The 13,274-nt window shown below is 38.2% G+C and overlaps 1 protein-coding gene across 1 annotated transcript; it reads left to right on the top strand.

Annotated features, from left to right (window-relative positions):
- Window positions 1–6,706: 6,706 nt before the first annotated feature.
- Window positions 6,707–10,192, top strand: LOC138870982 (uncharacterized). Its single transcript, XM_070148827.1, has 6 exons — window positions 6,707–7,090; window positions 7,211–7,384; window positions 7,436–7,630; window positions 8,009–8,306; window positions 9,462–9,625; window positions 10,115–10,192. The coding sequence occupies exons 1-6, from the start codon at window positions 6,707–6,709 to the stop codon at window positions 10,190–10,192; spliced, it is 1,293 nt and encodes a 430-aa protein (XP_070004928.1).
- The last annotated feature ends 3,082 nt before the right edge of the window (window positions 10,193–13,274 follow it).

Here is a 13,274-nt window from a genome sequence, read left to right as displayed (position 1 = left end):
ATATAACAATTATTCTAAGATCGAATTCTTGAACCCTGAACTAGAGATTCTGGGTTCGGTCCTCAGCAGAGTCTCCCGGGCTGTCAGACCTCCTTTTTCACCTACACCCCGGGGAGGGTATAATAAAGGGAGTTTTTTCCAATTTTAGTGACAATCGAAACTGGATTATTTTAATTAAAATTCAGAGTCACCACTTGAGATAATTAATGGTGTCCCAAGTCACCGGTTCAAATCCCGAATCGAGGAAAAGATTGACTCTGTATTACAGTCTGCGAACACAGAAATTCGGGTAAGGAATTCTGTTAACCCGGGAGAAGGTGTTAGGCATTCCCGAGTTTCGTGATTCTAGCACGGTCGCTCAACTGTTATAATTGGCCTATTATCTGATTTTAGTACATGTTTAAACCTATGTGCAAATTTTAACTTAAACCGCTTTTCTTTATTTAATTTTTTAAGAAAAATTCAACGTCATCTAAAACACGTCTTGAACCCCGTCACATAAATGCACCCGCGGTCCGTGACGTATTTTATCCAACATTGTTGAGATTTAGATTTGGGTCACATAAATGTGCACCCGAGTTTAGGAAGATAAATTATTAAAATAACGCGCCTAAAGCAACTACGCACTTTCAAATTTGCGAGGGCCATGGAAAATTCAACTAATGGCACGCCTCGATTTCTAAAGGATTAAAATTAGTTATATGCGGGCTATGGATTATGAACAAAATATATTGTGGAAAACCATCTTCAATAGGAGAACTATTGTGGATACATCTGCGGTACATTACTGCTAAAGTAAACATTTGCTCCAATATGTGCAGAAAACAAGCATATCAAAATTGTTTGACATAGGTTCAGGTGAAACCAAAATAGAAGAGATCAAAAGATATTAAATTCTTTATTGACAAAATATCGTGAGAATATTCATAGGATTTAATAATATGAAACATGGCCATTTCAGAAGTAGATATACGATACAACACATCATTCAGGCATTTTAAAAGTTAACCGCTAATATAATAAATAAAGGCACTAATTTGACAACTACATACAACACATCGTTAAAACACATCTAAAGGACACAATGATATAAATAGCAATACTTTTCAACTTTAGCTAACAATTTCCATAGCTTTTGTTGTTTACTTTCTAAATAATGAGTTTTAAATTCAAAGGGAAATCATGTACTTCTTCAGCAACCTTCAAATAAATCAAAAGGCCTTCAACTTAAACTCATGTTTCCAACTAACCAAAGATAATAAAATATTTTAAGTCAAACAAATATAGGGATGCAAAATCGACAATAACCAAACTAGCTGAGAAGATCAACACTGATACAGTAGTATTATCAAAGTGCTAGAAAATAGGAGCTGACATTATTTTCCAAATTCAAACAAAACAACAACGGCAAAGTCAAACAGGAATCGCAAGCAAAATCGAGACCTCGAACCGGAAACCTCAGAACTATGTTCTTCGACGTCCTCGAAACTCGCCGGAACAGTTTTGGAAGTGGACTATTTGGGGCATTTTATGGGGTGTTTTTCAGGTGGAGAAGATGAGCTCTCATGGCTCTTCCAGGTTGGATGTTAAGCTCTAGATGTAGAATTTTTAGGAGGAAGAAGACCCTCTTTTCGTTGGCTGTCCGTGTATATCCATTGTATATTGAGAGTATCTCTAGTGTATATAGGATGTATACTGACTGTATATCGAGTGTATACTCCCTGTCTCCGTTAAGAAAAAGCCATCTTTTTTTCCTCTCTATCTTTTGAACTTCCCCTCCCATTTTTTTTCTTCCTCCTTTCCTCCCAAATTTTCTCTTCTATTTATAGCAAAATTTTCGAAATTTTTTTCAGATTTTTTTTTTAAAATATTTTATTATTTTATTATTTTTTAATTAAAAAAAATCCCACTTACAAGTTTTTTTATAAAAAGAAATTCCACCTTTCTTTACTTTTATTTTTTAAAATCTAACTTTAATTACTTTTATCTTATTTAAATCCCGCTTTTTTTACTTTTTAAAAAGAGAAATCCACTTTATTTAACTTTTCTTAAAAAAATAATTCACTTTCTTTTGCTTTTCTTTTAAAAATGCTACTTTCTTTTACTTTAAAATTTTTTAATTTTCAGATACCTTTATATTTATTTTTTAATTCCAACTTTCTTTTACTTTTTTTTAAATTTTCACAAAACTTTACTTTTTTTTATTCAATACTTCCCTTTTTCTTATTTTTTGAATCACTCCTAAAAATTAAAAAATAATTTAATATTTTTCGGAATTTATTTTTTATTATTTTAAAATAAAAATAAAAATAAAATAATATTAATAGTAATAATTCACCTTTTTAAATTTTTTTGTATTTTTACCCTATAATAAAAGTGTAGCAAAGCTAAAAATTGTAGGTTAAAACCCATAAAATATTTACATAGAAGAAGTGATAAAAAAATTAAATATTGTCAAAAATTAGGTGCTCACAGCGGCCTCAGTGCTTGAGTTACCAAAAACTGCACCTCTCTAAATCTCCTCACTGCGGACCACACTAACTGGATTGCGGCCGCAGTGGATCTGTTTTAACTGTGCTTGGACTTGTTCTTGGTACTTGTGCATGTTTCACTCCTTTTTGAGCTGGTTTTGACTAATTGTCACCTTTTTTACCAAACCCTGTAAACAAGTGCAACATATAAGCCTTTGGGACTATTTTGTATACATTTTTAATCAAAACTCAAGTAAAAAGGAGTGTAAAATGAACTAGAATCCCTAGTTATCACGTGCAACCTGATCCGTAATAAATATATAATCCTCACCATTAGGTCCTAAACCTCTCTCAGTCACTAACCTCACAGCCACTCGGGCATATCAGTGGAAATCAGGGAACTCAACCCAAGCAGTTTTCATATATTAAGAAGTAGAGTGATGAAACCGGATTTAAACAATAAACAGGTAAAACATCACTGAGGATATGCTTTCAAAACAAATAGAGTGAGGAAAGTAGTAAAAATACCCCTAAGGGTTGAAATAGGTCAGCACAAGGCCCCAAACATGCCGTACATCCCAAAATATAGTATCAATCTCTAAAATACGGGATATCATAAGATTTCAAATCAAATACCGGGCTTAATAGTCTCTACGGGACGGCCCAAGTCACAATCCCTACCAGTGCACGACCACACGCTCGTCACCTAGCATCTGCGTCACCTCATTTATCAAAGCAATAGGAAATACCGGGGTTTCATACCTTCAGGTCCAGATTTACAATAGTTACTTACCTCAAACCGGATGAAATACTACTCCGCGATGCCCTTGCCTTTCTACTCGGCCTCAACTCGCATCGAATCTATCCAAAATTAGAATTACAACATCAAAATATGCTAAGGGAATGAAGCCCATGTGAAAATAATCAAATTATATTAAAAATTCCGAAATTGGTCCAACCCGACCCCCGAGCCCACGTCTCGAAATTTGATAAAAGCCACATCAATGGAATCCTTATCCTTCCACGAGTTCATACATACCAAGAATACCAAAATCCGACCACAAATGACCCCTCAAATCCCTAGATTAAGGTTTCCAATTTCCAAGCCCTAACTCCCCAATTTTAGGCTTCAAATCCCCCAAATTTCATGTTTAATTAGGTAGAAATCACAATAGGATCGAGTATTATGTTCATAAATCTTACCTCCAAGAAGTTCTCTTTGATTCCCTCTTCAATCTCCCTCAAGAAGCTCCAAAACCGACTCAAAAATGGGGAACTTTGGCCAAAAATCGCGAAAATGGACTTTAAACATTCTGCCTAGCGATTTAAAATTCCTTCATCGCGAACGCGGTCAACGCATCGTGTTCGCGAAACACAAGATCCGTTGACCACTTAAGCCTTTTTCGCGAACACGACATCCTGAATGCGAATGTGAAGCTTCAATTCCTCAACCCATCGTGAATGCGACCTCTAACTCGCGAACGCGAAGCACAAATGAACCTGGACCCAAGCTGCTCCCATTATACGTGAACGAGGGAACCTCATCGTGCTCGCGATGAACACAGAACCTGACCCTTTGTGAACGCGGGACCAACATCGCGTTCGCGATGAACACAGAACCTAACCCTTTGTGAACGCGGGACCAACATCATGAATGCGAAGGCAAAAATTCCTTCCTCATACCACATCCCTTCGCGAACACGAGAGCCCTCTCGCGAACGCAAAGGCCAAATGTCTGCAACACCAACAACAAAAACCTTCAACTTCCCTCAATAAGATTTGATCTGTTTAACCACCCAAAACTCACCCGAGGCCCTCGGGACCTCAACCAAACATGCCAACATATCTCATAACATTATTCAAACTTGTTCCAACCCTTGGAACGCTCAAAACCATATCAAAACACCAAATCATTATGGGATTCAAGCCTAAGAATTCCAAAAACTTCCAAATTCTGCTTTCGATCAAAAAGTCTATCAAACCTCGTCCGAATGACCTGAAATTTTGCACACACGGCAAAAAGAACACAATGTACCTACTACAACTTCCAGAATTCAATTCCGACCCCTATATCAAAATCTCACCTATCAATCGAAAAATGCCAAAATTTCAATTTCGCCAATTCAAGCCTAAATCTACTCCGGACCTCCAAAACACATTCCAATCATGCTCCTAAGTCCTAAATCACATCCCGAAGCTATCCGAACCATCGAAATTCACATCCGAGCCATTTTTCACATAAGTCAACATCCGGTTGACTTTTCCAACCAAAGCTTACTCAAAAGAGACTAAGTGTCACATTCCTTTCCAAAACCTCTCCGAACCCGAACCAACCAACCCGATATCGCATAATACAGTTGAACAAGACAATAAGAAGCATAAATGGGGGAAACAGAGTGGTAACTCATGAAATGACCGGCCGGATCGTTACACCACGCCGAAATAAACTCCACAAGCCTAACTTAGGATTGGAGGAACAAATATATCGATTATCTGAGGAATGAGAAACTTCCATCGAACTCTAAGGAATCGAGGACTTTACGAACGAAAACTGCACGCTTTACATTGGTCGAAGATGGAATATTTTACAGACGGATGTTCGATGGGCCATTGGCAATATGCTTGGGTCCGGGGGACACTGACTATGTCCTACGAGAAATTCACGAGGACACTTGCGGGAACCATTTTGGTGCCGAATCACTAGTTCACAAAGTCATCAGAATAGGATATCTATTGGGACAATATGGAAAAAAAATACAAAGGAGTTCGTTTGAAAATGTGACAAATGCCAAAGGCATGAGCCGATGATCCACCAACCCGGAGAGCAAATTCATTTGGTGATGGGTTTTTAATGTCTTTGCCTTATACTTCTTATGTTTTGATGATCTAAAAAACTTATTGTTAAGAACCAGATAGGGAACCTGACTCACTTGGTACATATTTCAAGTGAACGAAGTTCAGTCTAAACTCCAGCTAATGAACTACTACAAAGAAGAACATGATAGGGACCTGATCCCTTAACACGACAAGGACCTGATCCCTTGGTGTTATTTGATAGAAGTACAAGTCAACTATACAGCTGGAACGCAATTGCAGAAAGTGACTGCCTGCAACTGTACACGCGACAGTGCAGCAGACAATGCAGCAGTCACTTCCCATTGGGAAGAAGCGTGTACCAAAAATTAACATCATCCTTGTGATGTGTTTGGTAGTATAACAACATGGTTCAAGGCACAAGATACTCACTTGAGCATTTAGTGATATTCTCTCAAGCATTAAAGTGTTGATCCAGCATTGAAGTTACAAGTGTGTCAAGAATAAGAAGACAACTCCACTAAAGGATTAGTTTCACAATGAGTCTATGTGTATCCGTAGTTGAGTTGTAATCTTGTTATTTGTTCTTCATTGTAACTCCTATCTTGCTTTCTTAGAAGCTGTGTTTTAGGAAACCCAAAATCACAAACCTTCTATATTTGTGTTGTGACTAGGGTTAATCAAAAGTTAAAGTCTTTGTAACTAGAGAGTGATAAAGTGGCTTGTGGTAAGAGTATCACAAGTTAGTTGTGTTGAAGTCTTTGTAATAGAGTCATTACAAAGTGGCTTGTAATAGTGTGATTACAAGTTAGTGAAGTTGAAAGCCTACAGGTGTAGGTCGTGATTTTTGTCCCCTTGAGTTGGATTTTTCCACGTAAAAATCCTGTGTCTTTTTTACTTATTGCTTCATTAGTATTCTCAGTAGAAACTCATAGAGGACCAGATACTCTATAGTTTGGTGGACGCATATAAACTAACAATTGGTATCATAGCGGGTTCTTTCTAAAAGGTTAACACCTAGAAAGGATCTCAATGGCTGCTCCACCAACTTTGAGGAAGGGCAATCAACTTATAGACCTCCTAGATTCAATGGTCAGTCTTACGGCTGGTGGAAGACTCGTATGCATGATTTTATAATGGTCGAAGAATTAGAATTATGGGACATCATCTGTGATGGTCCACATGTTCCTATGAAGAAGCTTGGAGAAACTGGACCAATGGTGTCGAAAGACAGAAAAGAGTACAGTGATTTTGACAGAAAAGCCGTAGAAAAGAACTATCATGCCAAGAAAATCTTGGTATGTGATATAGGACCTGATGAGTATAACTGAGTCTCAGCTTGTGATTCTACCAAAAAAATATGGGAAGCATTGCAAACCGCACATGAAGGAACTACTCAGGTTAAACAGTCCAATATTAACATGCTCACCACTGAGTATGAGCTCTTCAGGATGAAGGATAATGAGTCTATACAAGATATGCACACTAGATTCACATCCATCATAAATGAGCTTCATTCACTTGGAGATGTTATTCCCAGAAACAAGCTTGTAAGGAAAATTCTCAGTGTTCTACCTGGTTCTTGGGAGAGTAAGGTGAATGCCATCACTGAAGCTAAAGATCTACAAACTCTAACCATGGATGAGCTAATTGGTAATCTGAAGACATACGAGATGAAAAGGAAGAAATATAGTAAAAGGAGAGAGCCAAAGAAGGAAAAGAACCTGGTGCTCAAGGTTGAAAACAGTGACTCAAGTGAAGAAGATAGTGATATGGCCTATCTTACTAAAAGGTTTCAAAAGATGGTTCGAAGAAATGGTGGTATAACAAAGAGGGGCAGTTCAAGTAAGGCAAGGAACAATGATCTCTGTCACAGGTGCAGAAAGTCAGGGCATTTCATCAAAGATTGTCCACTTCTGAAATAGGAGCAATACAAACAAAACCCTAACAAAGCAGCAAAAAGGAACCCGATTCCAGACAAACAATTTATTCGAAAAAGTGCAACTGACAATATTGTGAACCAGGCTCTTGCTGCTTGGGAAGACTCCTCCAGTGAATCAAAAAGGGAACCAGATGCAGAAAACAGCTTCATGATGGCAGTGAAAACTAAAGCAACGAAATATGACTCACTATTTGCGCTGATGGCTTAGTCTGACGATGATGAAGAGGATGAAAATGATGAGGTAAATTTCAGGGATGTTCAGAGAAATCTAAAATCCTACTCTTCTAAGAAGTTAAGGTCATTAGCAAATGTTCTAATTGATCCATATTATAGCCTTATTAATGATAAGAAGATCTTGACCATAGAGATAGGAGATGCTGAACAATCTATAGATGATCTGGTGGTATGTGTAGTGGATCTAAAAGAGACCATAGATAATCTTGAAAAAGAAAAGGAAGTTTTGAATGAAAAAATAAATAATGTAGAAAATAAGAGAGATGACCTGATGGTTGTGGTTGTTGATTTGAAGGAAACTATAGAAGGCTTTAGCAAATAAAAACACACTCTAGAAGAGAAAATTGCAGCTATTGGGCAAGAGAGAGATGATTTTTTAGTGATAATCACTGACATAGAGGAAACTATTGAGAGACTCAAATCAGAACTTAGGCCTACAAGTATTGAGAAAGGGAAAGAAGTAGCCAGTGAGTCACACATCAATCTTGAAAAGGAATTGAATGATGTTAAAATTAGTCTATGTGGTGAACTTGAGAAAAATAGGTAGCTTCAAGCTGAACTAAAGATAGTAAAAATTGATCTTGAAAAATCTCTCAAGTGGACTTGGTCCTCAAATGTTGTCACTACCATGTACTTCAACAATAGTGGAAACAAGCAGGGAATAGGGTTTCAAAAGGAGAAAACTCCTTACAACCCTCACAGCAAGTATATCACAGTTTCGGATAACTGGCTTTGTACCCACTATGGGAACAGTGGGCACTTCAAAGAAAATTTCCAGGCCAAGGTCCAATCTGTTCAGAAAAATAAATCTTTTACTAAAAAAGTGACTACTAAAGAGGGACCAGGTACCGCTTGCAAGAAATAAATATTGTCTGCATGGACTAGAAAAACTCCTATCCATCCTTTTTCTCATAACAAGGGACCCAAACTAGTTTGGGTTCCTAAATCTAACCCATGATTTATATGTGTAGGGAACAGTGAGAGGAAGCGTACTGTAATGGTTCATGAACAGTGGATGCTAAAAGCACATGACTAGAAACACCATGGTTTATCTCTTACTAAAAGCCCTGCAGGAAAGGGAATGTATCCTGTGGAAATTTTAAAAAAGGGGGGGGGGATATATTCTCGGTGATTTGAAAGTTGAAAAGTCTCTGTCACACTCAATTGAGAACGTGTACTATATAGATTGCTTGAAGTACAGTCTCTTGAGTGTTTCTCAAATCTGTGTTAAAGGGAGAAAGTAGAGTTCTTATAAAAAATACGCACAATACCAATATGGTAACTGATGAAGTGGTCTTAGTCGCCAAAAGAACAAGAACATCTACTTTGCTGACCTTAAATCCCTACTAGTTGGTGATATGAGCTGCTTGAAGGCAGTTGACAATGATGCAAAACCTTGGCATAAAAGATTGGGATATGCAAGGTTCTCACTTCTAAATGAACTGATTTAGAAGAACCTGGTTCGTGGGCTGCCAAATTCAAGATCCACTTGGACATTGTTTGTTAGAGCAAAGAAAGAGATTTTGGAGGTATTTTCGACACTTGTCAGGAAGATCCTAGTGGAGATAGAACTGAAGGAAACACGTATCAGATCTGACCACGAGATAGAATATGTCAACGCCAAAATTTGATGAGTCTTGTACTGAAAATGGGATCACTCACAACTTCTCAGCACCAAGTACTCCACATCTAAATGGTGTTATTAAAAGGAAGAACAGAACTCTGGAAGACATGGAATGGACAATGCTCAACGATAGGGGAATCGCCAAAGAATTCCGGGCAGAAGCAACAAACACTGCTTAATACTTGGTGAACAGGTGTATGATCAGGTCCCTCCTAAGCAAAATCCCCCAAGAGCTGCTCAACGGAAGAAATCCGAAGATAACTCATCTAAGAATCTTTGGATGCAAATACTAAAATCTCAACAATGGAAAGGACCAGCTTGGGAAGTCTAATGCAAAAAGTGATGAAGGAATCCTTCTGAGATATTCCTCTTAAAGCAAAAGTCTACAAAGTCTGCAACAAAAGAGCACAATGTGTGGAAGAAAGTGGTCATGAGCTATTCAACAAGACTCCTTCTTCTAACAAGGGAGGAAACAGTAAAGATCAAGATAATGAACCTCTTTTGGTTCTTGGGAAATATTTGATGTTTCAAATGGCAAAGGTAATATGATAAGTCAGATGAAGGAGACAGGTAAAGACAATGCAACATCTTCTTTCACTTCTCAAGAGGAACCTGGTACTTCAATTATTATCAACTGAAGTTGAAGGAAGAGTTAGAGATGTAGTGCAAGAGACTCCACAAGTAGCAGAACAAGGAGTGCAGGGAAATCCACTTAATTTACTCACTTCTCGTACTAATTAAAGTTTCAGTTCCCATGAGTAAATGCATCATTTTGAAAGAAACAAAGTTATTTGGTGGTCAATAAGAGCACATTTGGAATGATTCACTCTATTGGATCATCTCATAGGGTACGAGGAAATACAACCCATCGGTTCTCTTAAACAGCTGAAGCAGACGCTCTTAACATGGAAAAAAACCTGGTCCAGCAAGAGGACCAAATTCATTGATGTCATATACATTTGTCTCAAAAATAATAAAAAAGGGGCATATCTGTATGAGATTTTGCTACACAAAAACATCAAATTGCAGATATCTTCTCCAAAGGCATTGAGCGAGGAACATTTTGAAAGAAACAGGGTAAAGTTGGCGTTGTTGAAGCTTAATTGAGAACCTGATACCTCATCAATTGGATATGAAAATCTTCTTTAGGTAAAACTAGCTAAAGTATTTTCTAGCCAAGCCTAACTCACATCGATACCGTTGCAGATAAACACACATGACGATCATAGAAGCTAAAGGTACAATGATGAACTGCGAAAGAAGAGCTGCTAATTTTTTTTTCAAAAACTGTTCGGACATCAGGTTCCTATACCACAGGTTAGCAGTAATGTGTTATTTTACATGCTTTCTCAAAAAGGTTAACAAAATTAATTCAACTATCACATCATCCGACTTTTCAAAGTCTGTATGTTATGTCTTGTCTTTCAAATCCCTTCACCTCCTCTGCATGATAACGTTTTACCACAAACCTACCGCCTTTTTCAGGACTCTTCAGAACCCGTTTCTCTCTCTTCTCATCATTAGCCCTTCTTCCCATAAAACTCTCTTTCTCCCTCACAGCAAGTCATGAACCTTTATTTTTTTTATCTCTTTTATCTTCTGTTCACTTCTCTTTCACTCAACTTCCTTACCAAATCCTCCTATAATGGCAATCGAACGATCGCTTCCTTCTCCTACCATTAACACCACTTCCACTTCCCTATCATCCTTAAAGTCATCTCCAAAAATTCACTCTTCCACTCTTTCCAATGCTATTGTACCCACACCTATTTCCTCCTCATTTCCTATTGTTTTTCCTTTTCTGTCAAACTATATCTCCCTTCCATGTGTTGAAAACCCCATGTCTCCTCATTTTTCTGATCTCAACAAAGAACACTCAGGAGGTGTTACCTCTCATGTGTCAGAGGTCTCTGAGGATGATCCTGATCAGTATCTGAACTCCTCCACTTTGGACTCAATGGCTCTCACAGAGTCACCAGAAAAGGAAGCAGCGCACAATATCATAGCTATCGCTGCTGAGAGTCTGTTGAATGAAAGAGCATATCTCTTGTCTGAGTATCGGTGGAAGAAACCCCATTCCTAGGCGATGAAAGAACCATGGTACTCTTCGAGTCTTTAACCCATGAAACTGTCCTAGAAAAACCTGTTGGAGGACCTGATTCTCTTCCAGATAAATCCACTTCGGAACCTCTTGATTATCCTAAGCCCTTAGAATCCTCTTCCAAGTCACCCACTATCAGGTTGCAGCAGAAAGAGGGCTTCGAGTCTACCTTGCAGAAAAGTAAGAGGAGTGTCAAGACAAGGAAGAAGAGGTTGATGAAACAAGGGGAATTTGTGACTGACAGAAGTATTCTAGTGGGTGACGTTGACAAAGATGCTCTAAAGGAACTCAGTTCCTTAGTAGAACGATCTATAAAAATCCAGAAGTCTGTGGATGGATCTTCCGATGAAGCTATTGAAAAACAAAGTGGAACATCCATGATGGGTAGCAGTAAGTCTAAGAAGAGTATAGTTGAGCAAACTATGTCTGAAGGAGATACTGTGGGGCTTGTAAGTTGGAAAGGGAAGTCTGTTGAAGGATCTAGAAAACAAAAATGGGAAACTGTAGGGGAACCTGGTTCTCTAAATACCATACCTAGTGATAGTGGTCTTTGGTAGGAGAGATTGAGAACTCAAAAAGTCTTATGGGGTCGTATGTTTGATCCGGCAATTTCAGACATGGCAGGTATGAGGCAAATTTTGGATATAGTGGAATTTTAGCAATGGGAGCACTTGTTTCAGGAGAACATGCCTACGATTTATGAAGATGCAATACAAAATTTCTACGCATCTCTCTTCACTATTGAGGGAGATCACATCTGTATGCTAGTAAATGGAGTAGACATTGTACTTGACACTTCAGCATTGGGGAAGGTTCTCCAAATTCCATGTGAAGGAATGTCCTCAGTCAAAGGTGTCTGTGGTTCCAACTTCAGGAGAGCTATCATGAAAGAGCAAGCTATTCAGCAGGGGAAACAGGTGCATAAGAAGGTACTACTTCCTAAGTATTAGATTTTCTTTGAGCTGGTTAATAAGGTGCTTTTACCTTGTTCTGAGAGGCGGTTTATTGCTACAAAGTCTGATATGGTCTTAATGGAGTCTCTTGATGAGTTTGTTCCGATCAATCTGCCAGCAATCATGATAAATCATATGCAAAAGGTGACAAACTTTAAAGGTGGGAATCATGGGCTTCCATATGGCTTTCTCCTCTCTGAAGTGTTCAAGTTTTATAGGGTTCCTTTGGGTAATCCCAAAGTGGGAACACGTAAGCAAACCTTCTCTAAAACCACTCTGGAAGAATGTGAGTGCGTAGAAAAGGTTGGTGGAAGCATCTCGACCATTTCTCAGTTGATCAATGCTCAAATGCTGCTTCTGAAGATATTAGAAGGTTGAGGGCTCAGAATGCCATACTAGAAACTCAGCTCAGTCAAGCAGTTAAAGAACCCGGTTCCGTTAATAAAGAAGTTGCCCGCCTGACAAAGGAAAATGATAAGCTTCGCACAAAATTACTTGATGAGCAACTGTATGCAAATGCCCGACTGGACCTATTTCTCAAGACCCTTGCTGCTTCTCTCTCCTACTCTCCCTCTTCTAGTGCCTCTTAGATACCTCCTAGTGACCAGTTGTCTTCTGTTATGATGTTTTATGGTTGCTGTTTCTATTTTTGTTTGTCTTTTTGCTGATGACATGCTGTATTTCACCATTATTGCTCTTGTTTTGCTCAGTCCATTGTTCATATCAATGAAACAACTCCTCTTTTTACTTGTACAATGTTGTTTTCCTTTGGCTTCTCTTTTCTGTCATGTTGTGTGCACATATGTGGCATGAGTTGGCTGTGTTAGACTTCTTGTTTGCCTGCTTGTGTATTTTTAATAATGCCAAAAGGGGGAAGATATTTGTGAAACAGGGGATCAAAAGCAAAAGGTCAGGGGGAACTTTTGAAAAATTGCTTCAAAATAGGGGATCTGATTAAAGTGGAATCAAATGAAAAATTAATTCAAAACAGGGGATCTGATTAAGGGGGAATCAAAATCAAAAGGTCAGGAGGAACTTGTGAAGTTCCTGGTACCTCATCTGGTTATTTCTGCTCTAAACAAATACTATCAATGCCTAAGTTTGTCATCATCAAAAAGGGAAAAATTATGGGTTT

Source organism: Nicotiana sylvestris, chromosome 6 (genome assembly GCF_000393655.2).
Source record: "Nicotiana sylvestris chromosome 6, ASM39365v2, whole genome shotgun sequence".
In the NCBI taxonomy this organism is placed as follows: Eukaryota; Viridiplantae; Streptophyta; class Magnoliopsida; order Solanales; family Solanaceae; genus Nicotiana; species Nicotiana sylvestris.
Note: the sequence above shows the minus strand (reverse complement) of the source record. Positions and strands in the feature narration are given on the sequence as shown.

What these genes read in the sequence shown, in the direction of transcription:
- LOC138870982 (XM_070148827.1), top strand. Translation starts at nt 6,707, where the DNA reads ATGCTCACCACTGAGTATGAGCTCTTCAGGATGAAGGATAATGAGTCT. An exon ending in CTAAAAGGTTTCAAAAGATG is followed by an intron (nt 7,091 to 7,210) that starts GTTCGAAGAAAT and finishes CTTCTGAAATAG; the next exon opens with GAGCAATACAAACAAAACCC. An exon ending in TGATGTTTCAAATGGCAAAG is followed by an intron (nt 9,626 to 10,114) that starts GTAATATGATAA and finishes ATCAAATTGCAG; the next exon opens with ATATCTTCTCCAAAGGCATT.